Source organism: Nelumbo lutea, chromosome 2, assembly GCF_056320005.1.
Source record: "Nelumbo lutea isolate HS-2025 chromosome 2, American lotus-T2T, whole genome shotgun sequence".
Taxonomy (NCBI): Eukaryota; Viridiplantae; Streptophyta; class Magnoliopsida; order Proteales; family Nelumbonaceae; genus Nelumbo; species Nelumbo lutea.
The window spans coordinates 62195801-62221471 of NC_142685.1; the positions used below are offsets into that span (position 1 = coordinate 62195801).

Consider the following 25671-nt stretch of genomic DNA (forward strand, 5'->3'; position numbering starts at 1 on the left):
CAGCATATATAACACTCAAAAAACATAATAAAATTTGGACTCACATAACTACTATGGTCCTCACCTCCTATCTAACAACTAACATAAAACATCTACTCAGAAAAACATCATAAAACTAATTAACCTTCAACAATTTCCCCCAATGGTTTCTTTTTCCCCATCTGTACCCAACCGCTTATCAGTCATTGCTCCTTAGTCTTTTGCATCCTCTCACCCCCTAACTTCAGGATCACCCATCCTTCCTCCTTTTTCACCAATTCCGCCTCCTAATCCCCTACTCGTCTCTCCTTCTACCAACAAATTCATGGACAAATTAGAGCCAAGGATGGGAGCCAAAGGATCTATAGGACCATTAAAACACATATTAGTATCAAAATCAAAACCAACAGAGTTATCGAGGTTACCGGTGATTGTTTAAGATGTAAACACGATGGGAGTTTTAGTAACAGAAACTTCAGTACCCTGATTCTTTTGGTTCCTCTCCATACCCCCCAAGTTCAATTCTAATTAATTGGGAAAGCTTCGAAGGAGTACTTGCTCGGCCAACTCAGGACTTGTACCCTTGCCCAAAATATCCTCTATATCCTCCTAGTTCCCCTGCTTAAGCACCAACTAGACATCTTGCTCTTGTCTCTCGCCTGGATTGAGATCCTTACCCCCTTGGATACCTCTATTCCCCTCCTAGCATTTTGAAAGATTCTTCAGGCCGTTATCTGGTGTTAGCTATAGATCACCATCTATGCTTTTAGTGGAATGGGATAAGTCTTCAATTTGTGAACTCTTCTTATTAACTGCGCCCTCCCTTCCCTCGAAGAGGGAGACAATGTGAAAGTCCTCATCACTCTCCACGCAAACCTAAACCGTGACCCAAAACATCCGATGCTAGAATCATCTTCAAAGGAGAAGTCATCTTTTGAGTCTTCACAGTCAACCCACTGATCATCTTCATCATCATCCTTCCAATCCACCTTATTCCTATAATAGCAAGGATTAGGCCTGTTCCGATTCCCCCATGCACCTGTGAAGAGTTTGTGCTTGTTTGACTGTCATGGGTTGATGGGGACGATGATAGAGCATGATTATCGTCCACCATCACCTTACTAAAACCAATGCACGTGCCACTTAAGTCATCATGTTGGTGGAAATTGGTTTCCGGTTCAACATGCTGGTTCAGCCCAGGTTCAACCTATAACCCACTCCTTTGACCCCATTTTTTAATACTTCCATGTAGGATGGTTTACACTTTGGGTCAACCGATCGATGATAATCAAAAAAAATTTGAATAACCCATTTTTAATGGCAACAACATTACCAAATAGGGGGTTCTCAAGAAAAGGAAAAAAGCGTCAAATTTTCAAAAGGCGCATGCCTAGGTTGAGTGCACCAGGCACACACCTAGGCATGGCAACAACAATTACCAAATAGAGGGTTCTCAAGAAAAGGAAAAAAGCGTCAAATTTTTAAAAGGTTCATGCCTAGGCTGAGTGCACCAGGCACACACCTAGGCACATCAAGTGTGCGCCTTTTGAAAGGCTATGCTGACATTTCCTATACTTGGATAGGAATGTTCATTTTTCTTAACAATCCCCACCACTTCTCAAATTCATCTAGAGGCGCACCTTTTAAATCACTACCTATGCTGACATTTTCTATACTTGGATAGGAATGTTCATTTTTCTTAACAATCCCCACCACTTCTCGAATTCATCTAGAGGCGCACCTTTTAAATCACTACCTATGCTGACATTTCCTATACTTGGATAGGAATGTTCATTTTTCTTAACAATCCCCACCACTTCTCGAATTCATCTAGAGCTCCTGCAAACAAAATCCAACCTTGCTTCCTTTGGGCTTCTGGTATGCAAATCACTTGTTTCTTTCCATTTCCAAAAGCCTCAGTTAGCTGAATGAAGGTACCCCTGTTATAACACTTCTTCTCCACCAAGAAGCTTTTTTGCCACAAACCAACCATCCTTTCCATCCAAGCTCTGTGATTGCAAGGATTGTACCATCGAGAAAACCTTTGAACCAGCAAATCGCCTCCCTCCCCAAAACTACTAAAGCTCTCTTATCTTATCTGATTTTAATCACTGATCCTCCACCGATTTCTTCCAGAAGAAATCTCTTCTTTTCCATGACCATTATCTTCCTCCACTTTGTCGCCAGAAGAAACCTTTCTATCGTCATCATATCTCCTCCCATCTGGACTTGAGAAGTGTCAGGAGAGGCCACAAATATCCTTGCTTTTCTAAAAGCCAAATCTCCTTATTTCTTATCAGTATTTGCCCACCAAAAAAAAATCTGCTAATATAGGGCAACATAGACTTGCACAGCCAGCTCATCACCATGTAGTTCTCTAAGTTCATATAGCATAAGAAGCATCAGTCACCTCAGGCTTCTTTGCATCACCAGTGATGTATCCCAATCCCAGTTTCCCATGTGCACCAATAGCCATACGTGCAGATTGGGACCACTCTAGATAATTCGCACCATCCAATCTCACAGTAGTAATCAATCCTGCACTCTAGAGGTCACCAGAACCCCCTAAATTCACCCCAAGATCACAAAGTGACTTCTGATAAGAATCAATAGCATCCATAGCACTTCAAACAGCCTAAAACACCAAGAAAAATAATAGAAAATACCCTGGACCAAATCAATTTGGTCCAAAGCAAAGATCCAGCGACCCAGGAATCCTATGAAAGTGAGACTAGCCAATCGAACTCCCCAAAAACCCTACAATGTTAAATCAGCCGCTTCTACAATTATAGAGAACCTTTTGAAAAAAAAAAAAAAAACCTGATGACAACTTCCGGTTCTTCCGGGTTAGATGGGAACTGTAAAGCAGGGTGTCAATCTCACTAGATGCACTAGAAACTGCTTCCAATTGAATCACCCTTTGTAAAATCCTTCAGAAACTGGGAAAAACTCAATTGCCTCACTTACAGGCTGATAATCCTAGTCTTGATGCTAGTAGGATTACTTTTCTCTCCAACTCTTCCTGATTTTGGGTTGTTATCCTAGATCCAGCACTGAAGAGCAATCCAATTGAATCACCCTCTGTAAAATCCTTCAGAAACTGGGAAAAACTCAATTGCCTCACAGGCTGACAATCCTAGTCTTGATGCTAGTAGGATTACTTTTCTCTCCAACTCTTCCTGCTTTTGGGTTGTTATCCTAGATCCAGCACTGAAGAGCAACAGTCCACCAAAAATCCAAGAATCGGGCCTTCAAGAGCAGATCAAACAGCTCCTTTAAGCTTCCAAGCAGTTAGCTGATCTCAAAACTACACAGAATCGTCCTTAAGAAGGCTTTAAAAAAAAGGCTATAATGCCAAGTAGAAAGAAAAAAATAAAGAAAATTGATAAGAAACATGAAACAGAAGTACAAGAAGGTTCTTGAAGGAGAAGAAAGAACAATATAACAGAAGAGGAAATGGTATCAAAGATGTTCTGACCATGAAAAAAAAAAGATGTTCTGTCAGTCCCATCCCATTAATATTTATACTTAACTATAAATTTGGGAGCAAAGACAAAAAAAGAAAAAAAAAATAGGGTGGATGCTAATAGAACTCAAATCATTTTTTATAGGAAATAAAGAACTCAAATCTGTCAATAATCTTTTAGTTCTTTTCATATGTGAATACAACTACTGCAAATCAAGAGATAAAGATGTTCGGCATTGTTCATAGAATTTCATGTTAGTAATTGCCAGTCTGCCACCCCCTGTGTCTATTTCCTAACTTTCATATTTAAGGTACACAAGTAATTTTGTTCTGAAGATGCAACAGTATGATGAATACCACAGGGTTGGCCTCACATGCACTGCTCTCACTCAGAATTTAACGCTCATTCACCTGTAAATTTTTGGGCTCTAAAATGCTTAGTCCCAACTATTTAATGTCATGGAACCCCCATGTCTGCTACTGTTTCTTAGTCTTAGTATCTCACCTGTAGTTGTGATTCTGTATGATGTAGCCCCACATGTCTACTATTTTGAAGAGTAAAGAAGAAAATTTTATAAAATAAAAAGAAAGATACAACATTAGTAGGTGTCAAGGTAACATCTGAACAACTGAAGCTATGAAAACATTTTTACATTACAAGCTGAGATCTCAAGAACATTCCAGAAATTTTCTTCTAAATCTGCACTATTAAATTGCTCAAACTCTGGTAGAATCGAGACCCAGCTTGAAACAAGCTTTCCAAATGTGGCCCCACGTGTCTACATGGTTGGGGTCTGAAAGAAGCCCCACATATTTCCATTTGCAGACCCCTATCCGTATAGAAAACTTAATTCCAAAGTCATGGCCTCAATGGCTAATACAAATAAAGAAAGACATTTGGGAGAACCGAAATATTTTCCAAACATCACATTTGCCATGAGAGGCTATTTCACTCTATTTAAAGCTTTGTATTTTCCTTTCCCCCCAAATAAACTTTTCTACTATCAATGTCAAATATTTTGCATTATCTAAATGTTGTTTATGGTAAACTTAAGGTGTGCTCTTCAATATGAAGTGTTTTTCCTGTTGCGAGTTCAAAAAACAAATTAAAACCATCCAGTTCGAAGACAAGTTTTTCTTAAAAGAAAAAAAAAACGAGGAAAACATGTTTTTGGTTCTAAAAGTGTTTGATTTTCTAAAATTGAAACCCAAAAAAAAAAAACTTGAGTTTATACTTTGAAAAACATGTTTTTGATTTAAACCATACAATATATCTTGTCATTTTTCATTATTAATATAATATCTGTACTCGTAACGTGTGTTCTTGTATTAAAAATCATAATTTTTTATGATTTCAAAGGCATGAACTGTTTTTTGAAAACAAACCAACTTGTTTTTGCTTCTTAAAATAAAAAAACAGTTCAAGAACTTTTTTTTGCTGATATGGCAATTTCAAAACAAATGAAAACAAAACATTCTAGAAATGCAAATAATATTGAACAGAATGTACAACTGAAATATCCAGATATAATGAAAGTATAAAAACAAATATCTAGGGAAAGAAAATGCATTTGTAATGGCATCTTGCACATTACCTTATCATCCATTGCATCCCTATTCAAAAAGGCTTCCATCATACGTCGCATCATTACCGCAACATATATACATTTTGGACGAAAATTATTCTGACGAACCTTTTTTGAAGGAAACAAAAGTTGAGAGTGAAAATTGGAAAATATGGCTAAAATCAGAACAAGTATACTCTACAACAAGACTTACTGGAACATTTGCAATAAATACATTACGAAGTGTATCCAATGCTCTGCCTTCCTGTGGAACGAAAAAATAAGAAAAAGCAATTAGAAAAAGATGCACACAAAATGCAAAATGCTTTGCAAGAGAAAGGCATAAAAAGGAAGCCACTAGAATACCTTTTCTAGTGCAGGATTTGAAAATGAGAACTTCTTCACCTGCAAATACAAATTACAGTATTATCAAATTTAGCGTAGAACAAGTAAATTTAATAAACGTGCAGTGCACCAGATATGGAGAAAAAGGAATCTAAACTGATCTTAATCAAATACAACTCCCTAAGCACTAGCTCAGACCACAAACCATATTCACATGCAACAATCAACATGAACCTTCTTGTCCAAGAACCAGTATCTTCCTTTGACAAAAGTGCAACTAAACAGCCCAAAGACCTCCTTGCAATGTGATATTAAAAATGAGAATTTAAAAATGAAATCAAACATATAAAACATTTTCAAGCATATAAAACCCACAATCTCTTTTTTTCTCAATTACACTACTTCAAGTAGCTAATGTGACATATTACATTCCTAATTCTACGAGCTGCCTTTGTGCCACGTCCCTCGAGGCAAGCCCAAACACGTCCATGTTAGGGTCTTAAAATCTTAGTTTCACACAAGAAATAATGATTTCATAGATTTAATTGCTTTTTAAGAAGATATTTAATGATATCAAAAGACGCACACCTGGGCTGAGGCACACCAGGTGTGCGTCTTTTGAAAGGGCTGCGCCTAGGACCTGATTAAGGCACCTACCCTAGAATGCGCCTCGCCTTTGCGCAATTTCATTGAAAAACCAAAACAAGTATAACAAGCTGCTATACAAAAATGGGGGATACACGACCAACATCCTTACATTCCTAAATCCCCGCCCTCTTCTTTGCAAAAAGATTGTCATATACAAAAAGGAATTGAAATTTCTTTCCCTACAAAGCTTGTTCATGGCCAGCCAGGAAAACAATTTCACCAAGAGTTTCTGAAATACTGAATCTACCGAGCTGCTTTTGTTTTTAAACATCCTTGCATTTCTCTCCTGCCATATGCACCAAAAGGCTGCTGCAGGAGTAATATTCAATTGCTGCCTTCCCCCTCTTGGTTAGACCAACAACTCTCCAAACATGCCCATCGCAAAGCACACAATTATTGGACTCTAATGGCACACCCCTCCTGGTCAAGTTATCCCTGATTAGGATTATGTTAAGATAGGTGTTCCACACAATTATTTACCCTCATTTTAAAACCTATTGGGGCTACTCCTAGTTCCTACTGATATGTACATTTCTGATCCTATCCATTATAATCTTCACAGTAATCTGTCTTGACATTTGCATTTCCACTACACTCATTTTGGACATGTTGCTTCTTGACCATCTCAATACTTTACTCCGCACAGATCCATTAAATCAATAAAAATTCCATACAACATTTCTGGCTTTATACACAACGGCCACTACCACTTAGTGTCTCATTATCTCATGATCCTAGTCCCACTTTTAATTTAAATCAGATCCGAACATCTCCTTGGAATCCTTGTGAGCCCTGGCCAATCCATGATGAATGAATAAAAGAAAAAGAAAAAGTAAAGTTCCCACACAAAATAGCCACTTAGTTTCTCATTATCTCATGATCCCCATCCCATATTTAGTTAAAATCATATATACACATCTCCATGAAATCTTTCTGAGTAATGGCCCGTCTATGATGAACAAATAGGAAAAAAAAGTTAAATTCAATATATGAATAGAAAATTTTGACCTTCTTTTCAAGGAACTCAAGAGCCTGTTGTTGTGTGTATATGCCATGACCTGCACACTCCTGCAAGTAGGCAAGGGCTGAATTCGTTAATTGAGAACAAATGGCCTAAAACACATCAAACATTTTACCTATTTGCAATAAAACAAAAAGCAAAAAGAAATAGTGTTAATCCAAATTGAGAGAGAGAGAGAGAGAATACTGATTGCCTTTTACCATGAAGTTCACTAGATTATAGATTTTTCTATTCACACTCTAAATATGTAGCTAGGTTCCAATCTTAAAGAGGAAAAACATTATCAACACTCAACAGTACAATAAACAAAAGAGAAAATAACTACAAAAAAGACCCAACCAGTGACAAAAGAAGGTGCCTAGTCTCTTTACATTTTTTTTCTATAAAGAAGCTGAAAAGGCGTTAGATAGGAGCCAAAAGAGTGGCATTAACCTGAGTTAGGATTGATAGCTGGAACCCATCTGCAGGGATTCTTAAACATACTGGTGGCACAGAATCCTTTATAAGCAATGTGTTCTCAGGTCCTTGAAGAATAGGATTGCATATAACAAATAAATGGTCATTGATTGCAAAACGTTGTGTGGGCAGTGGAATCACGGGCAAACACCTTGAATTTTAATAGAGGCTGATTCTTTGTCTGTTCCATTGTCTATCAAGATCTTTTAAAGAACTTTTAACACTGAATTGGTGATAGAAAGGGAACTATTGGTAAACAAAAAGTGTTTCAGGAGGGTAAAGATATTACAACTACGGGTAATGGAGATAAAGCGGCTTCTGGTTTTCTGCAGATGGAGACACAAGGGTTGGTGCCGGAGGTTGAAACTGATATTAAACTTAACTCTTTCTATGACATGGCAGGCAGGTGTGCCTCAATGGGTCAAGGGGTTAAATTAAATGAACTTAAGGAAATTAATAACGAGATATTGGTAAGAGGTGAGGTGTTTAATGAGGATGAACACAGTGAAATGGAAGGAGAGAGGACATGGTTAAATGAGAAAAGGTTACAATCAACAGATAGTGTGAGAAAAGGAACTTCTGGTGATCGGAGAGTTCAAGTTAGAACGAAAGAGAGTGGGAGAAGTGGGAAGGGAGGGTAATATGTATGTCAAGAAGTCGGAGGGTAATTATGGTAAGAAGGGGAAGTAAATATAAAAAAAGGGCAATAATATAGGAAACATTAATTAGGGTAGGTTACATGGATCTAGTGTAAGGGGTTCATACATCTGTTGAGAGAAAGGTAATAAATGTGACATAGATGTCCCTACATATTCAATGTTAATCTTTATCTTCCCAATTTCTACAAGAATAAGAAAAAGGGGAAGGATAAACAAGAAAAGCTGATGCCATATGTGACATTTTTTTTCTGAAAAGTAAAGTAAAAATTTTATTGAAAGAAGGAGAAACATAGTACCGCATGCTCTGTTAGACAGTTTTGTATGCCCTTAGCTTCAATCAGAATGATGTACTTTATGAGTTTATTGTAAATGAATAAAAGTGCATATTTGATTCATTTTCCCTCGGTATATTTTTGTGTAATCCCCTTAAACTGGACACTTAATGAGACTCGTGTTAGTTTAGAATGTTCACACCCAGAGGGTCGGTCTGGGGAGACCTATCCTAACAAGGCTGACACTGTGGTGCCACCAAGTCGGTTGGGGTGGCCTGTCTCAGCTGCCAGGGTGAGACCCTAGGCACATACAGTGTAGGATTAATTGAATCTTTGAATTGGACCAGATTTCCAATATTGCCCTGGACCTTGGAGATTGATGGGCAAAAACTGGAAAGTTACACCCGACCCCTATACTCGATTATGATACTGCACTAGGTGTTGGATTGAGCTGTCTTTGATATACCAATCAGTGAGATCCTTAACAGGGATAATAACCTGGGTATGTTGGGACAGTCTGAGAATTCATCTGAGTGGGTGATCATAGTGATAGGATCAGCCCCTTTGTCGGACAAAGGTAATGATCGGTGATGCACTCTCACTGATGGAAACCAAGACTGTCGGCAGCCGATTTCAATCGTTGAGATTTGTTTTGCAAAATATATTTTATATGAGATATAAAAGTATATATATTATGGTTTCGAAATGATTTGCAAAAGGTTTTAATTCCCGGAATCCATATAAGCAGAGAGTGCAACATTGTTCCTTATAGCCGAGGGAGAGGTCCTCTCTTGTCAGGCAGTGTATGATCATTATGGGCTGAGAGGTTAAGTGTAAGACCATTTAGGATAATACCTGATGAACTAATCTTGCATCTGCCCACAGTCCCTGGGTGTTACAAGGTGGCTTGGCCCAAGGACCACTTAGGGTAAGTGATGGGCCCATAGAACCCATTTGATGGGTTTCAGGGGTGCATTGTCCATAACAGTGTATTCGGCCAGGCCTTGTAATAAAGGCTAGGCCGAACCCATGTGGCTGATGTGTAGATCAATGCTTGGGTCCCACGCTTAAAAATGAAGCCCAACTGGGCAGCAATTAGGAAGGTTAAGTGAGCACATAAGCTTAATGGGCCTAAAGCCCATTTCAAACTGGGCTATTTAATTAGTTAATAATGGGGCGAATTTTGAGATGGATTAGCAGATAGGATAGGGTCTTGACCCTATCCACTCAGAGAGTCCAGATCTGAATGTGATTCAGATCTAGAAACCTCCTAATGAGATTAGGAGAAAGCTAATCTAATCTGCAGATAAGATAAGGGTTTATCCCTATCACCTAAAGGCCCTATCCACTCAAAGAGTCCAAATCTGAATGTGATTCAGATCTAGAAACCTCCTAATGAGATTAGGAAAAAGCTAATCTAATCTGCAGATAAGATAAGGGTTTATCCCTATCACCTAAAGAGAGGTCTTATCCAAATATGATTTGGATAAGCAACTCCTAATTGGATTAGGAGCTGATCTTGTAGGTTAACAAAAGGAGGGGGAGGCAGCCTTTAGGAGAGACACACACAATCAGGTTTTCTTGAGAGCTAAAATCACAGAGAAGAAAGAATTAAGCAATCCTGTAGAATTCTTTCTGGTCGCCTCCCTGTTCCTGCCGCCCTATCTGCCAGTTCGATCTCCAGTTGTGGGAGAAGTCAAGATTCGATCTTGACATCAGTTCTTTGAGAAAGAATTGATAGGAAGCTGTGCTCACGTACCATCCTGCCAATTCTTGCGAATGACAGAGTTCTTGGAGAAGAACACTGCTGATTCTGCTACATCCTGCAGTGAGTCATCTTCAGTGGGAACAGTCTTTGGATCCTTCCTTGGGCGTGAACACCTTCGTTAGGGGATACTTTTTCTCCGTATCAGGTATAATCCTCTCCTACTCCTTTTGGTTCAAATCTGATTCAGTTTATGGTTCAAGAATGATCCTTGAAAATATGATTTTCTTAAAAGGGAATGTGATTCCCAATTGAAGGGAGAGAAAAATTTTTGAAATCCGCCCCTTTATTCCGCAATCTTTGGGCATCCATAGGATGGATCTCTCATCCCTTCATGCTCCTGGTAAAAGAAACAATCTACCCAGGAAGACTGAGGGCTAAGCAACTGAGAAAGATTTTGTTGCTTAAACTCTTTGACTACAAATACCCAAGAGACCAATCCGCTCACAGTACAACAAATTAACTCATCTACACTTTTTTCTTTGCTACAGAAGACTCAGTTATTTCTTTCCACCCAAATAGTTCCAAGGACAGCTGCAGGAATGGTCTTCTAAACATCTTTCCCATTCTTGTTCAGACCTAGCAGCATCCAACACCACAATAGATATTTGACTGAGTGAGGCATAACCCAGCAAATGCCAGCCGGTTTGAGGAAATGCTCCCAGATTTTGAAAGAGACTGTGCAATGAAGACATAGGTGATCAACAATGGCTAAAATAGAAGAGCGATGTTTAAGGTGCTGAAGTAAATTCTTGCAGTGAATAAGTGAATGATGTACTAGCAGATGAATTGGGATGATCTGGCTTTTTGGTTTGTACTGTCCAGTCATGGTTATAGCATTCTTCTAATGGTTTGTCTAATGGGATTGTTGGGGATAAATGAGCAGTTTTTATGTTCTGTTTTGGGCTGTGGAAGAACTGAATTATCTTTCATATTCTTGGATGATATCTTATAACCAAGCTACTGTTATCCTTTTCTTTTTTTATGAATTTTTATTTACTATCAAAAAAGATGCAACAAATATTGTTTTGAGTGATAGGAACAAGAAACTCTCCCCCTAGAGTCATGTTTCACTTGGTTTTCATCTAGAATGAACCAGACAAATTCTAGACCCGCAGGGGATTTCCCCAAGGAACAAAGCAAAAGCACATGACGAGAACATCTATTCAAGAACCGCTGTGAGTGAGTTGTAAGCATGTACAAGTTACCCGTTGTCCATTCTTTTAAGTTAAACTGCATAATGCAATCCAATCCAGAGTCTCTGATACTCATTATTGATACACAAGTAGTTCACTAGACAGACTAAGAACATCTATTCAAGAACCGCTGTGAGTTGTAAGCATGTACAAGTGACCTGTTGCCCATACTTCTAAGGTAAACTGTGAAATACAATCCAATCCAGAGTCTCTGATACTCATTATTGATACACAAGTAGGTCACTAGACAGACTGATAAGGACTTTATTATATTGACAGGATCTTAAGTTTCCTATGACCATTGACCACACAGAAAGTTTCTTATGACAAACTTTAGTATGTCTCCAGTTCTAAAACAATGAAGTAGAGCCTTTAGAATAGTTTTTAAAGATTTAAAACCATGCAAAATAAAAGTTGCATAGCTGCAAAACCAAGACAAACACGGAAAATTGAAAAGATACAGATTTCTATTGCCCTAGAATTAGACTGAAAATGAAATTGCAAATTTTCATTGGACATTGCATCTTTATTAACTTCAAAAGAGAAATTGATTAATACCAGGACAGATTAGCAAACTAGAATATATTTCCTGTAGATCATGGATACCTGAATGGAAGGCAGAAGGAGGGCACCATATTTTGGATCTCTTCCAACCATCTGCACCACCTCTTGATCGCTTTCCATTCCCATAGCCTTCATGACCACCATGATAGGAATCTACACAACACCAATAAATATTAAATGCAAACTTTATTATAACAAACTCCAAAGAAATGAAAAACAATGGGATGGTGCATGAATGAGCACATCTTTAACAAATGCATTAAGGCGTAGATAAATCTTCCCCTTGTCCATAAGAATAATTGTTTTACTCTTGGTTGCTTCTGTGCTGCTAGTAACGGATGCATTTAAACTGATGAAAATAAAAAACCACAAAAAGGTTAACATAGAATATATGCATATTCATATATCAACGTGACAAATAAGGCTGCTTACATTTTTCTCAAATACAAAAAATAATAATAATAATATGGGCAACAACACTAATTTTGAAAAGAATAAAGTTGACAAAAGAAAATTACCCAGCTTTTAGGTCAAGTCATAAGCTATAACAACAAATCAAGTTGTTCACAATTCCATGAAATCCATATAAAAAAAAAATGAACAAATATTCCATTTATTAATATGCAGTTGGTCAATAAAACTCTAAAGACTGAAGAAATATCTTGAACCCTTGAGATTTGTTAAACTTTATTCTATTGGTTCAGAGGAAGTCAAAGAACACCAACATCTCATCCAAGTCCATAAAGCTGTTCAGTTTCTGTAGAGAAGATGGGCCGAATAGACCTTAGTTTCTTTCCTTTCTTTAGTTATGTATATGTTTTATGTTTATAAGTAGTGGGCCTTAGTTGTGGGCCTTTTTTTTTCTTTTTTTTATTATTGTCTTTAGTGCCAGCTGCCCTACTAAGGATACACGTGTTATTGTGCTCATATTACAATTAAGAGAATAAAAAATATCATTGGGGGACTGAAGCATTGTATACTCTGTGTCATTTCTTGTCGGCCATATAGAATGAAAGAAATTTTAGAATCTTTTTTTTTTCTTTCGAGAAAGGGGAAATATAATGTATTGTATTAATCAAAGTATATAGTCCTCTGTACAATGAGAAGCTGTACATGTGTAGCCATAAAGGACCTCAAAAGAATCCACATTCAAAAAGGAAGTAGAAAAGGTGTCATCTTTAAAAACATTATGAACAGCCAACCAATCCCTGACTGTGACAACCACCAAATTTATCACCTCTGCTTCAGATGAGGACTTCTGATTAAAAATTATGTTATTCCTTTCAAACCATAAAGCCTGAATGATTGCCAATGGAATAGGTGATTAGCACAAATTCCCTTTTTTTAGTCAGTTTGGGAACTTGCCACTCATTCAGGAATCCCTTCACAGAACCGGGGAAGCATCAAATTAGAGTAACAGCCTTCAAGAAATGATTTGACATTGTTGTACTGAATTTGCAATGCAAAAAAAAAAAGGAAAAGAAAAGAAAAGTGGTTTCAGGTCTCTGTTTCCAGAGCTTTTGCACTGGCCAGTAACAAAATGCAAACTTTTGTATTGCTGTGATGTTGCTGGGGTGGATAATAATCCCACCTTGTAGTAATCTTCAAGTTGATTTTAATAAAATATATTCTTACTGATCAAAAGAAATGCAACGCATGCTGGGCAGTGGTGCCCCTGGAGTTTTATGGGCAATCTAGAATGAAAGGAATAGTAGAGTTTTTTAACAGAAGTGCAGCCCAGAGGAGGAGGTTTATTACCTGTGCTGTGGGCATGATAAAACTTTTGTTATCTACTCATACTTGTTCTAGTGGAACTGATCTATTACACCCTTTTTTGAATATAGATTTCTTGAGGGGTCCTTAAAGGTTAGGTTAATGTACAGAAACTCTTTGTACAGGGGTCCACATTGTATTTTTTTCAGTTAACACAATTTACTTTATCTTTTTCAGAAAGAATAACAAGAATGGCTCAAGTGTAACTTTTTCCTTTTTCTGTCTTGGGAGCTCAAGCTCCAGCTGGAAGATAAGAAAGTTTATCTTCATCCTTGTAATATTTTTGTGATTAATTAATGAAATGTGGTTATTGATCAAACAAAAAAGAAGAACAAGAAGGGCAAAGGGCCCCCAGATTTCTATATAGAGAAGTTAAGGCATTGCTCAAAATAGCTGTTCATCTGGGTTCCACAATCAACTAATGCCTTGGCTGATTTTGTGACCAAGGATGTGGTAGGGAGATAGAATCTGTTAGAGAGGGCTCCATGCCTATGTGTACAGCCTCAAGGCTGAAGCGCCATTTATAACTTTAGGTGCTAGTTAACATTTTGCTGTTTTACTATAGGGAATGTATGGCATTGCATTGCTGATATAAAAAGGGCAACCCAGTACACGAGGCCCCATAGAAGGTGCTTCCCCTCTGTATATTAAAAAAATGCATTGGTTGTTGTTAATCATAAAAATTCTCACACCATGAAAAATAACTACCAGAATTAACAATTTCTTATAACACATTTAGCACAACATAAAATTAATATAGTTTTCACTGCCAAATGCAAAAAATATAACATTATGACGAGCTAACCTAATAATTATGACAATATCATATGAACCAAAATCATTATATTCTTGCAGCACCATCAACTATCCAATTCTGATGATGGTGGTAGATCATGTAACAGCAGTTATGCTAAACATTTAACTGTTCAGGTACAAGAGTATTCATTGCCCGCTTCATTGTTGATATTGTGCCTAGAGATTTCTCATAGTATGGCATTATCAATACATAACAAACTCATTTTAAATAAACTAATCAGTTTTCCTATGGTACTCTATATCTTCAGTGGCAGAGAGAAACAGAACATGTTCAAAATTAAATAAGCACGAAAATCAGTAAATACATACCATCCCTTCTTATCAGTATCAATGATGATTCTGTTCTTTGAAAGTTGTTCTTGTATTAGAATCACCTACAAAAAACATTAGCATTATAGCCCTACCCCCATTAAGCATTTGCAAAGCAAACCAATGGAAAATTCAATTACCAAATTGTTCAGAAAATTTTTTAGAAAAAAAAAATATATATATATATGTATGATGCAAGTCTAAAGAAAAGGAATAGACTTCAATTCAGTGGTTTCCAAGATTGGCAAACAGTTTAGCAGATCAATTAGTAAAACAAGGGGTTAACAGGGAACAATGCTTTTGGCAAGGCTTAAGTCACAGTGTTGTAGCTGAGGCTACTTATAAGTTGTATTTGTTCTTCTTGTTAATTAATAAATTTATTCCTGTTACTGATCAAAAAAATAGCAATGTTTTAACATGCCAAACGATTGCAGCAAATGACCAGAGGAGACAGCACCCCCAACTTTACTACTCATTGCAGAATGGCAAGAATTGGGGTTTTTTGCAGGTCAGTCTTTGAGTTATGTGCAGGAGATTTGAATTGAACCTTTGCCAACAATCTATTTCATATAGTATGGCAGTTTTCAACATACTACTTTACCTTATTCAGGAGACCATGCTATCATCCTTCTCAATTTGAGGTTTTTTTAGGAGACCATACTACTTTACCTTATTCTGGGCAGAAATCTAAGAGTGAATTTCTCCTAATCTGAACAATGTCAACAGTCTAACATCTGGGTAGAAATCCTTGACCAAATTTCAGAAGAATAAGAGAAATATGGAGGAGAAGACTGCTCATATCAACAGTCTAACTTCTGGGCAGAAATCTTAGACTTAATTTGTTCTAATCTGACCAATATCAACAGTCTAACTTCTGGGTAGAAATCGCAAACTTAATTTCTTCTAATCTGACTATTGGTTAACTTTGGATAATTAAGGGAGGTCAAGTTAATCTGACAAAATGAGGACTATAATTAAGGGAGGTCAAAGTTTTATGTCAATTGGGCCGGTAGTTAATGAATTATAGTAGTTCTTTCAATTTTGTCTTTTACCCTATTTCTTGAATATAAGGGTATTTTGGGGAGTCTAATTGATAGTCTGATGCCATTAAGTGATCTCAACAACCAAGCCTAATTTTTGTAGTCAATATTGATATGGTGTAGGTTAGGAGACTATAAAGGTTCCTAACATTGTTTGTGCACTTATTGATTAAAAAATTGAAAAAAAAAAAAGTTCATGCACTGTTTATATTGTTATTGAACTATTTTTCTGTTTCAGCAATAAAGTTTGGTTTTCTTCACTTGTTCTCTCCATTTCACTGCTATTGATTGCTATTTGTTCTCTCCACTTCACTTATACCCTCATGGACTCATATGTAGGATTCAGCCCTAAAAGAAAAGCAATTACCCACTGTTGGGAAACAAGTGACTTCTAGGCCTTTGCATCTTCATCACACTTCCAATTTGCATTTTGATAATGATCTAGTTTCTTCCATATTGATGTCAGATCTGAGTACTATACCGAGAGACTCCTCTGCCCCTGCTTGCAAGTGGAGGATTCAGCTTGTAATTAATCTTTGCATAGCGCCTCTGCTCTAAATAGGTAGATTTGGCTTGTTCCCATATTTCACAAGCTGTTTCAACCCACATAAATGTCTTCCTTACTTGTGGCAGCATGTAAACCAATAGTCATGACATCACCATACTATTTTCTTGGTCTCATCTGTCATGTTCAGCACTTCCAATCTTTGGTTCCTTCACTTTACCATTAATATACCCTATTTTCCCTCTAGCAATAATATAAAGTTTAATTCACCTAGACCATTCAAGGTATTTTTAGTCTATCAAAGGGAATTATGGCCATGGGGAAACTCATATCCATCCCCCCACTCATTCCATTTTGACCTCCTAAAATCCCAGAAGTTGCAGAATTCTCAGAGGGCATGATTCAAACACTTTTCAGTTTCAACACACACCTTATGATCCCTCCTAACACCAAAAACAGTCCTAGAAACACACCAAAGATGCAGCCCACATGCAAACACTGCAATCTGGACACAATCTGAATACAGACCAGCTTTAATTCTCCAAAAAGAACAAGATTTTAGGTTGATTTTAGTGATGTACAGCCTCAACAGTCACAATTCACCAACTTCCAGACCATCCAAATACATCGACTACCACGAGGGGTTATAAAACAGTACAATCACACCACATAGGTTAAAAAACAGGTCATCCACAACCTATAGGTTTTCTGTTTTCAGGTATGGGATCACACAATCCATTAAAAAAAAAAAAGAAAAAAAGAGGTTAGAACCTCACAACTTCTCTAACAGCACTCAGCAGTCTTGATTCATTTGTTTTATCTTAGTACACGACCAAGAGAAAAAAAAAATAGAACAAGTTTGTACCAGTCATAGGTCAGCCTTTCTGATCTTAGTTGAAGGAGACAACAAGATAAGGAAGAGAGAACTTGTTCGATCTGCTCTCAGACCCAGTAGAACTGCTATGATACCATATTAGCAGAAGAGCGGAGAAATAAGTAAGAAGAAGAGAAGGGAGAAGAGAAGATAAAGGTTTTGGAGTCTTCAAATCTAGCTGGCGGCGCCATCTTACATTATCATATATAGGGCGACCATTATTAAAAGGGAAAAGACCGTTATGCCCTTGTTGTAGTTAGAGTGCATAAACAATGATACAAAAACTACTTTAACTAGACCAAACAGACCCTAACTCAGAAGAATACAAACATAAAAAAAAATAAACTGTAAACATTCCAACACAAACTTTCTCTAAAAACCTCTGATTATGCTAGGCTGTCAGCAACAGTGTCCAGCTCCCTAGGAATCCAGACCAGCTTTACATTCAATGAGCCCAAGATATCCCTAGCTTCAGCTAGCAAGTGCGCTAGTCTCCAAGGCCCTCCTTCCTTCTCCCTTAACCAAGATATAGTATTTGCAGAATCTCCATCAATGGTTAGAGAGGATAAACTTAGCTGTTTGGCAAAACAAATTCCTGTGTGCAGCCATGACCTCTGCCTCACAATACCGCATGAGTCACTATACTCTAGTTGAGACCTCCACTTTTTCCTAGCCCTCTGCCTTGCCATTGCCATGGTAGGTCCACTACCTTCTCCGAAAATATCCACCTGCAACCCACTAAAATCAGGAAATAGCACCAGACCTTCCTTGTGACAAGACAGTGGAGAAAAATGTGTTCAGCACTTCAGCTGTCTCTCCATCACAGAGGCAAAGAGGACAGACATAGGGGGAGATACATAATCTTCCTCTAAACTTTTTCTGGATCAGATCGGATTTGAATCAAGGTATATTCAAATCCAATCCGACAGTACAAATAGTAGATCGGATCGGATCTTACAAAACATCGATTTGAATTTGAATCCGTTAATAAAGTCAAATATCTGAATATGATCCGTTTTGATTTAGTTTCTGAAAATTTTTAAAAATATAACAGTTTATATAAAGAAAACAAAAAAAAATACAAGTATTTTCTTCAACTATTTTTTATTAAAAATTTACAAAAAATGCAATATAAACATATATATAAATAAAAAATATTGTATATATAAATAAATAAATAACATATATATCAGATCGGATAGGGGTGATTCGAATTCAATCTGAATTTCAATAAGACCCTAGTATCTGACCCAAAAATCCCACAGGAGTATTCAGAATCTGACAAATTAGGATCGAATCATGATACAATCCATTTGCACCCCTACCCCTACCCATCAAATTCAAACTTCCAAGATTTGCCCATTCAACTGTTGATGGTGTCAACTGGAGGATGTCTAGGGAAATGACCAACTTCTCGGACCCCATCTACAAAGTTCACATGCTTTTACACTTTTTGTGTGTAGAATGCCCTATTTAAGGCTCAAAATTGTCATTTTCCTAATTGAAATTTGCAACTGGGGTTTTATGCTTAATTGTTTAACTCTATGCACATTCTTTGACAAGATTTTATCATCCATTAAGAAAATATTGAAAAAGTGTTTCACAAGGTGGAAATCAACAAATTACCTTCTCTGTTCCTTTGACAACGAAATACCCTCCAGGATCAAGTGGGCATTCACCTAGGGCACAAATAGGAGAATAAAGGGAATGCAAAAAAGAAGGTACAGACATGAAAAAAATAGCATATGACCAAACAGCTATTTAGCTCAAATTCCATATGTAACAAACCAAGGCGAGCAAGTTCAGCTTCATCCTTTCCATATAAGACACAGCAGCAACTCCTTAGCATTATAGGCATTCTTCCAATAACAACATTTTCCTGCAAACATGAACTGCCTTAAATGAATAGCACACAAAAGCATGGGTAACTTCAACATCTTTTTCCTAAGGCTCAGTTTGGAAAGAGTACAAATACAAATATGTACAGTACAAAATACATACAAAATAAAAGGTTCTATACTATACATATCTGTATTTGTACTCCTTCAAAACTGAGCCTAAGCAAATTACATTCTGGCCCCCTTGGATTTCTGACAACTAGAGATACAACCCTTGGGCTCCCAACAAACATTTCAATTATCTACCCTGCGAAAAAACAAAAATAACCTCGACATCCAAGATGCTTTACTAAGTTGCCCTATCAAGGGGAAAATCTTGGACATCAAACATCATGTATGAATCCACAGACAATTTGACTTTGAGCTAGTGTTAATCTTACTGTTCTCGCTTCAATCCAAGTTGTAGGAATGTTGTATTAAGATCCATCAGTGATGTATACCATCCAATTGGCATGACAGGATCCAACCATCAGTCTGGTAATGGTATAACCAGATAAACCAATTGACCCAGCCCATCCAAGAAGTATACAAGAGGCAGTCTTTCTTTCTTTCTTCTTTGGTAATGCTTAGTAAGTAAACCATTCTATTATGGTGCTGGATACCATGAAAATCAGTGAAACTAGATTACCAAAAGCAGAGGATGCCGAAAACATAGAAAGTTCAAGCTATAGGGTTGTATTTGGAGAGGTCAGACTTAAGATGGTGGAAAGAACGCAAGAATGGCATTTTTTCGGTGAATCGTTTACAAAGCTTTAGCAACAAACCAGGTAGAGCAAACTTCCATTAAGGGTGTTTGGGGTAATACACTTTCTACAGGGATTCAAAGCTTTTGCTTGGTTGGTGACTCTGAATAGCATACCCACTCAGGATCATCTAAGAAGTGAAAGCATTCAGCTTGCTAACAGGTTTTACTTGTGTGAATCTTCTGTAGAGGATGTGCTGCATTAATATTTTGACTGTTGTTTTATAATGTTATTTGTAGAATACAAGGACAGGTGTCACTTAATTGCCAGGTATGCAGAGAATGTCTTTAAAAGTCTCAGAATCCTCGGGGGTCAAAGTATAACTTAAACTTTTATATTTTCTTCCAATAATTAACTTAATAATTTCTAAATACCTTCTTCTCAATAGTAATCTGATCACAAAATTTCTTCACGTACTCTATGTTGACCATTATAGGAGCAGCATACCTACAAATAGTGACATAGAATATAAACAAAATGTGAGATAGATGTTTATCATGGACACTGATCAGGAGAAAAAAATTGATAATGGATACCAACAAGTAACCAATCAAAAAATGGAAACCATCAAGTAGGAAGTCTAACATATGGTATAAGATCCATATACTATACATGTTTTTTTCTTCTTGTAACATTTTTAAAGAAAAAGATAAATGGTCATGCAAAGTGAAAACCTACCAAAGAGGAAAAAAATAAGAATGGCATTAAACAGTTACAGAAAGATAAATGGTCTTGCTCTGGTTTCCTCTTTGTACATCTTCTAATGTACTGCCTTTTTTATTTAACAAAATTCTTCAAAAAAAATATTATTTCATCAGGCAGGCCCTTCATCTATGTCTCTCATCCAGAAGATGACCACCTAAGAATCTTTCTCAACCTCTACTTGAGAAAACCCCAGGTGGAATATAAATCCAGCCCCAAAAAAGGAGAACAAATCTTAAGTCTAATTGGAACACTGAACCCAATAACGCCAGAGAGCACCAAATAAGCACACTGTCTAATTTTTTAAAACGCATACTACTCCTGACACATCCAGGTTTCCAAGTAAGAATCAAGGCAGAATATTTTTAAGGGAGGAGGGTTCATGCATGCATCAAATGAAGGATTCCAGAATATTTTTATGGCAGTTAACTCAAGTACCCAAGTTGATTCGCTAGGGGCATGCATCAGATCATAGGGTGGGGAACAGTTACCAGTATGTACAACTGTAACTACCTTCTCCTCTATAATCCTACCATGTGTCATGTGCAGGGCATTTCTGCAACTCTCACATGCCTGTACAGTGCCTTTGTCTTTTACAACCTTTACTTTTGCACCGTGCTCAACACTTTACTTATGTGTTGTGGCTCAGCGTTTGCCCATGTCTAGTGGCTACGATTTACTATATCCAAAGAAGATGGCCACGGTTAGCCTTTAGTTTGTGATTGGAGTTATCCTGTAGTGGTATAGACATATAGTTGTGGATATACGTCCACGGTTGCCTTGCATTAGCATAATCGTGATGGCACAACCACGGCTATCCTTTGGGTAGTTTTTTTATAGTAAAAAAAACTCATTAAAAGAGGAAAAAAAAAAAGGTACATCCTAGACAGGTGTTAAGGCAACACCTTCATACAAAACTAAGGAGCACAAGGCACCCAAAAACCAAACAAAATTAACCAGAATACAACTTTACAACCCCAAACTACCCCACAAAATCCAAAAAAGGAAAAAGAAAAAAACAAACTTGAAACAAATCCTTAAAGATAAAATGGGTGAAGCCTGAGCATCCAACACAAAAAAAAAAAAAAAAAAAACTTCATCCAAACTCTCAACCCTCTCCTTTTTCACCCACAACCTCCTCTCACTCTAGTACAACATCCGTTTCTGAAGGGCATCAAGTATAAAGTGGGAAATGGCCAGAGGGTTCTGTTCTGGAAGGATCTCTGATGTGAAGAAGAACCTTTAATGACTTTATTTCCTGATTTGTATGAAATAGCCACAAATAAGAATGCTACTGTAGCTGAGTATTTGGAAAGACAGAATGGACACTGCATATGGAACCCCCAATTCAGAAGGAACCTGAACAACTAGGAGGTGCCATCACTGATCAGCATGCTCCAAATTCTATATGATTCAGAAACGTCTGGTCTAGAGGAAGACAAAAGATTGTGGAAGTTAGAGAAGCCGGGTAACTTTTCTGTAAGATCCTTTTTCAAATCTGTAGCAAGGGAGAAGACCACACCATTTCCAAGTGACAGGATTTGGATTAAAGCTGTCCCCTCTAAACTAGCCTTCTTTGTCCAGTCAGGAGAGGTCTACAGGTGCCAGATTTGGATTGCCTATTCTGCAATGGTAATGTGGAGTCTTCTGGTCACTTACTGATTCAATGCGAATTTACTCATTGGATCGAATTAAGGATAGTAGGTGTGTTTGATGCAAAATGGTGCTTCCCAGCTGAAGTGATGGGTCTCATTGAGGCATGGCATCTAGAATGTTTAAGTAGAGCTGGAAAAGTAACATGGAGCATCTTCAGCAATGTTATGGGCTGCAGAGTGAAAGAAACAGGAGACTGTCTGCAGGGATTCAGGCTTCAAAGGAAGAAATCCTACGTAAAATTCTGGGGATGGCTCGTTCTTGGTTGGCAGTTCACACTTTGTTTAGAAATAGACGTCCAAGTTCTTTCTTTGATTTGGATGTTCTTTTTGTAAGGAAAAGTTAGTTGATTTTTGGGTTTGGGGCTGTAGGGAGCAAATTGTATATCCTCTGTTCAGTTTCTCATTGTACAGGGGTTCTTTGTTGGCTTTTTGTTTTAATAAAATACTTTACAATACAGTTAAAAAAAAACTTCCCTCCCTTCACCTTCCTCCCAAATCTTACCCCCTCCCTAACTGCTTTCCTCTTGGAGTATTCCTCCCTCCTGTTTTGTTCAAAGTGTTCAATTGCCTTCCTCACCATCACTCCCCCCCCCAAAAAAAAAAATGAAAAGACCAATAGAATTCCCAACTGCCACCCGTCTGTCCACCAGTAGATCAATACCCACACTCTCCTCAGTGATATTTTCCTTTGGGAACTCTTCAACTCTATTTCCTCTTCAACCTCAACCTGAATTTTCATTTCCATTCAATTTTTTAAAACTCCCTTCCTCTCACCTTTTCCCCCTCTATCAACAGTCATCTCCTCCACATCCTCCTTCCCAGTGTCACTCTCTTCCTCTACATTCCCTTTAGTAAACTTTATCCTATTCCTTTCTCCCATCTCCTCTGACAGGACTTCAAAATTTTGATTAATTGAATATAACCGCAGTTCCTTCCTGACTGAGGCTACTTCCAAAAAGTTGCCTCTCTTAAATTTGTGGTAAGGACAAACCCTGATAAGTCCTGCCTTGAGACAATGAAAATGTATGTTAAATAAAGCTGATTAAAATGAAGCAAATGTGTATAGATGGATAGATAGATATATGTATGTATGTTGAACAGCCCAAGCTTTTTGAAGAATAAGTTCCTAGGGGGGGAGGGGGAGTCAAGAAACTTTTCATGTTTGGTCTCATTTAAGTCTAAAACTGTAGTTATGTCAGTATAAACCAAACCCATTGAGTGAGCAAATGTTATGACTAAGCAACACAAGTGGGAAGGTAGAACTGGTCTATGTATCTTTACTATATAATGTTGATACTTGCCTTGACTTCACATCCAGGCCACTATGCCAAAAATCTAATCCTTTTTATTTTCCTGTATCAGCATTTGATTCATCTCTCTCCCACACTTGCATGTGCATTTACAAGTGCCACTCAACAAATGGGAACTAAAAGAGAAATTGGATGTTTGTAAACAAAAAAAAAGGAGTTAAGAGACAGTGGTAACTTACGTCATGTCGGACAGACGGCATATATGCGGTGTGAGAGTGTCAGTTACATTATCTGCAGTGATAGAGGGCGTTCCAATTTTGACATCGGTGTACCTGAACAACAACAAATAAAGAAGTTGTAGTTTCACCTATTTGACAGTTTATCAGAAATAAATCCCTGTTGAAAAATGAAAATCCAAAAAAAAAAAAACTAGGCCAAAAACAACTGAGGAAAAAAAATATATATATATATACTTGAGGTAAAAATTTGGATCAGAACTGGCTGTGATGCGATTATTGGCTACAACAATTTTCTTGATTCCAATGTTAACGAAGTAATTGAACGAATCCAAATGTTGCTTCACCAAACCTCTCACCTACAACTCAAGAAGTAAATAGAAAACATGAAGAAATAGTAAGTTGGCAAACAATGAATAATCTTGCGTCAAAAAAAAAAGAAAGAAAATGGCGACTACAAGTACAATTAAATTGGACTATAACCAGGGATCAAATCCCAGTTTTCGCTATAATATTACGAACAAAAAAAAAGTGCTATATTCTAACGACTGCCGATAGTACCTTCAGGAACTCAGGAAGAAGCTGGAACTTATCGACCGCCAACTTCACTGGAGCAGCTATGAATTGCTTATCGACTGGGAAGCTATAAACGATGAAATCGAGTTTTAATAAATGAAATGAGAACAAAAATAATAATAATAAATAAACTATAATTGTTTGCGTCCTCGACTCCCTTATGCAGTAAATAAAAATAACAAAAGTAAACAAAAATGCAGGAAACCTATAAACTTCAGATAAATAACGTACTCTTCCCGGACGACCATGTTTAGTTGTTCGTCTGCCCCTCTGAGATTGCTTCGCGAGTTCTGCCGCTATTACAGAAAACAATGAAAATGAATTGAACACAAGTACCAAAAACGTGATAAATAAAAGCCCTGCTAAAACCCACAATCCAACATCACGCTCGCATTATATGACCCTTTTTTGGGGTAAGGTCTATGGACCCTTCGGTTCACCTTTTATATGGACCTTCAAATAAAAAATTGGCCACCTTTTACAGACTTAAGGGCAGTTAACAATAAACCCTACCTCCTCTTTCGTTTTCGTCCGAGATAACAACACGGGTTACCATTAATGGCGGCAGAGGCTTTTTGTTGGTTTAGTTACAACAGCAGTGGAAGGTAAACCAAAGTGGAAAAGAATAAGAAGATAGAAGGAGAGAGAGGATGGGATCGTCTCTACCTCCCCGGTTCGGAGTGGGTGGCTTCGCTGAAGTTTCTCAACTAACGAGATAGAAGTAGAAAGGTGTGGAGGGAGAGAATACAGGAAGAAGAAGAAGAATGGGAGAAAGAGATGTGTAGGGAGAGGTTCTAAGGTTTGGCTGGAGAAAACAGGTTACTGGGGAGGAAGAAGAAGAGTAAGAGTGATAGGAGGGCAGCCCTTCTGACTAACAGGGATGGGGAAGAAGAAAAAGGAGGATTTATGGGGAGGGCGTCAGTTGTAGAAAACAGTCGCGGATGATGCCGAGACAGTGAATACGACTGCCATCCAAAACGGTTAGGGCCAGGTCTTTCATGTCAAAGATGCAATGTTTGGGGAAGAAAAAAAAAATGAAAGATCAATACCTGAGGTTTTTCTCCGGACGTCGGTGATGATTGTTCGTCGACACCGGTTGGAGAGGGAGAGAGTGAACAGGTTCGATTCGGTGTGGAGAAAAAGGAGCGGGAAGGGGAACGAAACACATTGTATGAGAAGCTAACGGCGTTAAGGATAGACGACGTTTAATTTGTTTCGCACGCATGAATCCAGCGCACGAGCCAACAGACACGTGGCGCGTCCTCACGATACGCGAACCTCACAGCATGTATCAGCCGTGTATCGGTAACATCCCCTGATTAATCAGCCGATACACGGTGAGATGTGTGAGGTCGTTG

The 25671-nt window shown here is 37.7% G+C and overlaps 1 protein-coding gene across 3 annotated transcripts in view; it reads right to left on the minus strand.

Moving 5' to 3' along the window:
- NRPC2 (nuclear RNA polymerase C2) overlaps positions 1 to 25453 on the minus strand; it is a 109120-nt gene extending 83667 nt beyond the window's left edge. Inside the window, exons 1-15 of one of the 3 annotated variants that reach the window (XM_088973631.1) lie at positions 25363 to 25453; positions 24545 to 24609; positions 24299 to 24380; positions 23975 to 24096; positions 23741 to 23833; positions 20269 to 20341; positions 19042 to 19132; positions 18880 to 18932; positions 14835 to 14899; positions 12180 to 12285; positions 11979 to 12089; positions 7012 to 7071; positions 5377 to 5415; positions 5225 to 5275; positions 5041 to 5139 (exon numbers count right to left, since the gene is read on the minus strand). In XM_088973631.1, coding sequence (XP_088829757.1) covers positions 5041 to 5139; positions 5225 to 5275; positions 5377 to 5415; positions 7012 to 7071; positions 11979 to 12089; positions 12180 to 12285; positions 14835 to 14899; positions 18880 to 18932; positions 19042 to 19132; positions 20269 to 20341; positions 23741 to 23833; positions 23975 to 24096; positions 24299 to 24380; positions 24545 to 24561 — 1062 coding nt within the window. In that variant the 5' untranslated portion in view covers positions 24562 to 24609; positions 25363 to 25453. Of the gene's footprint in view, positions 1 to 5040; positions 5140 to 5224; positions 5276 to 5376; positions 5416 to 7011; positions 7072 to 11978; positions 12090 to 12179; positions 12286 to 14834; positions 14900 to 18879; positions 18933 to 19041; positions 19133 to 20268; positions 20342 to 23740; positions 23834 to 23974; positions 24097 to 24298; positions 24381 to 24544; positions 24610 to 24826; positions 24954 to 25362 lie in introns of those variants that run through there. The other 2 variants (XM_088973629.1, XM_088973630.1) reach the window with 2 other exon arrangements.
- Positions 25454 to 25671: the final 218 nt, after the last annotated feature.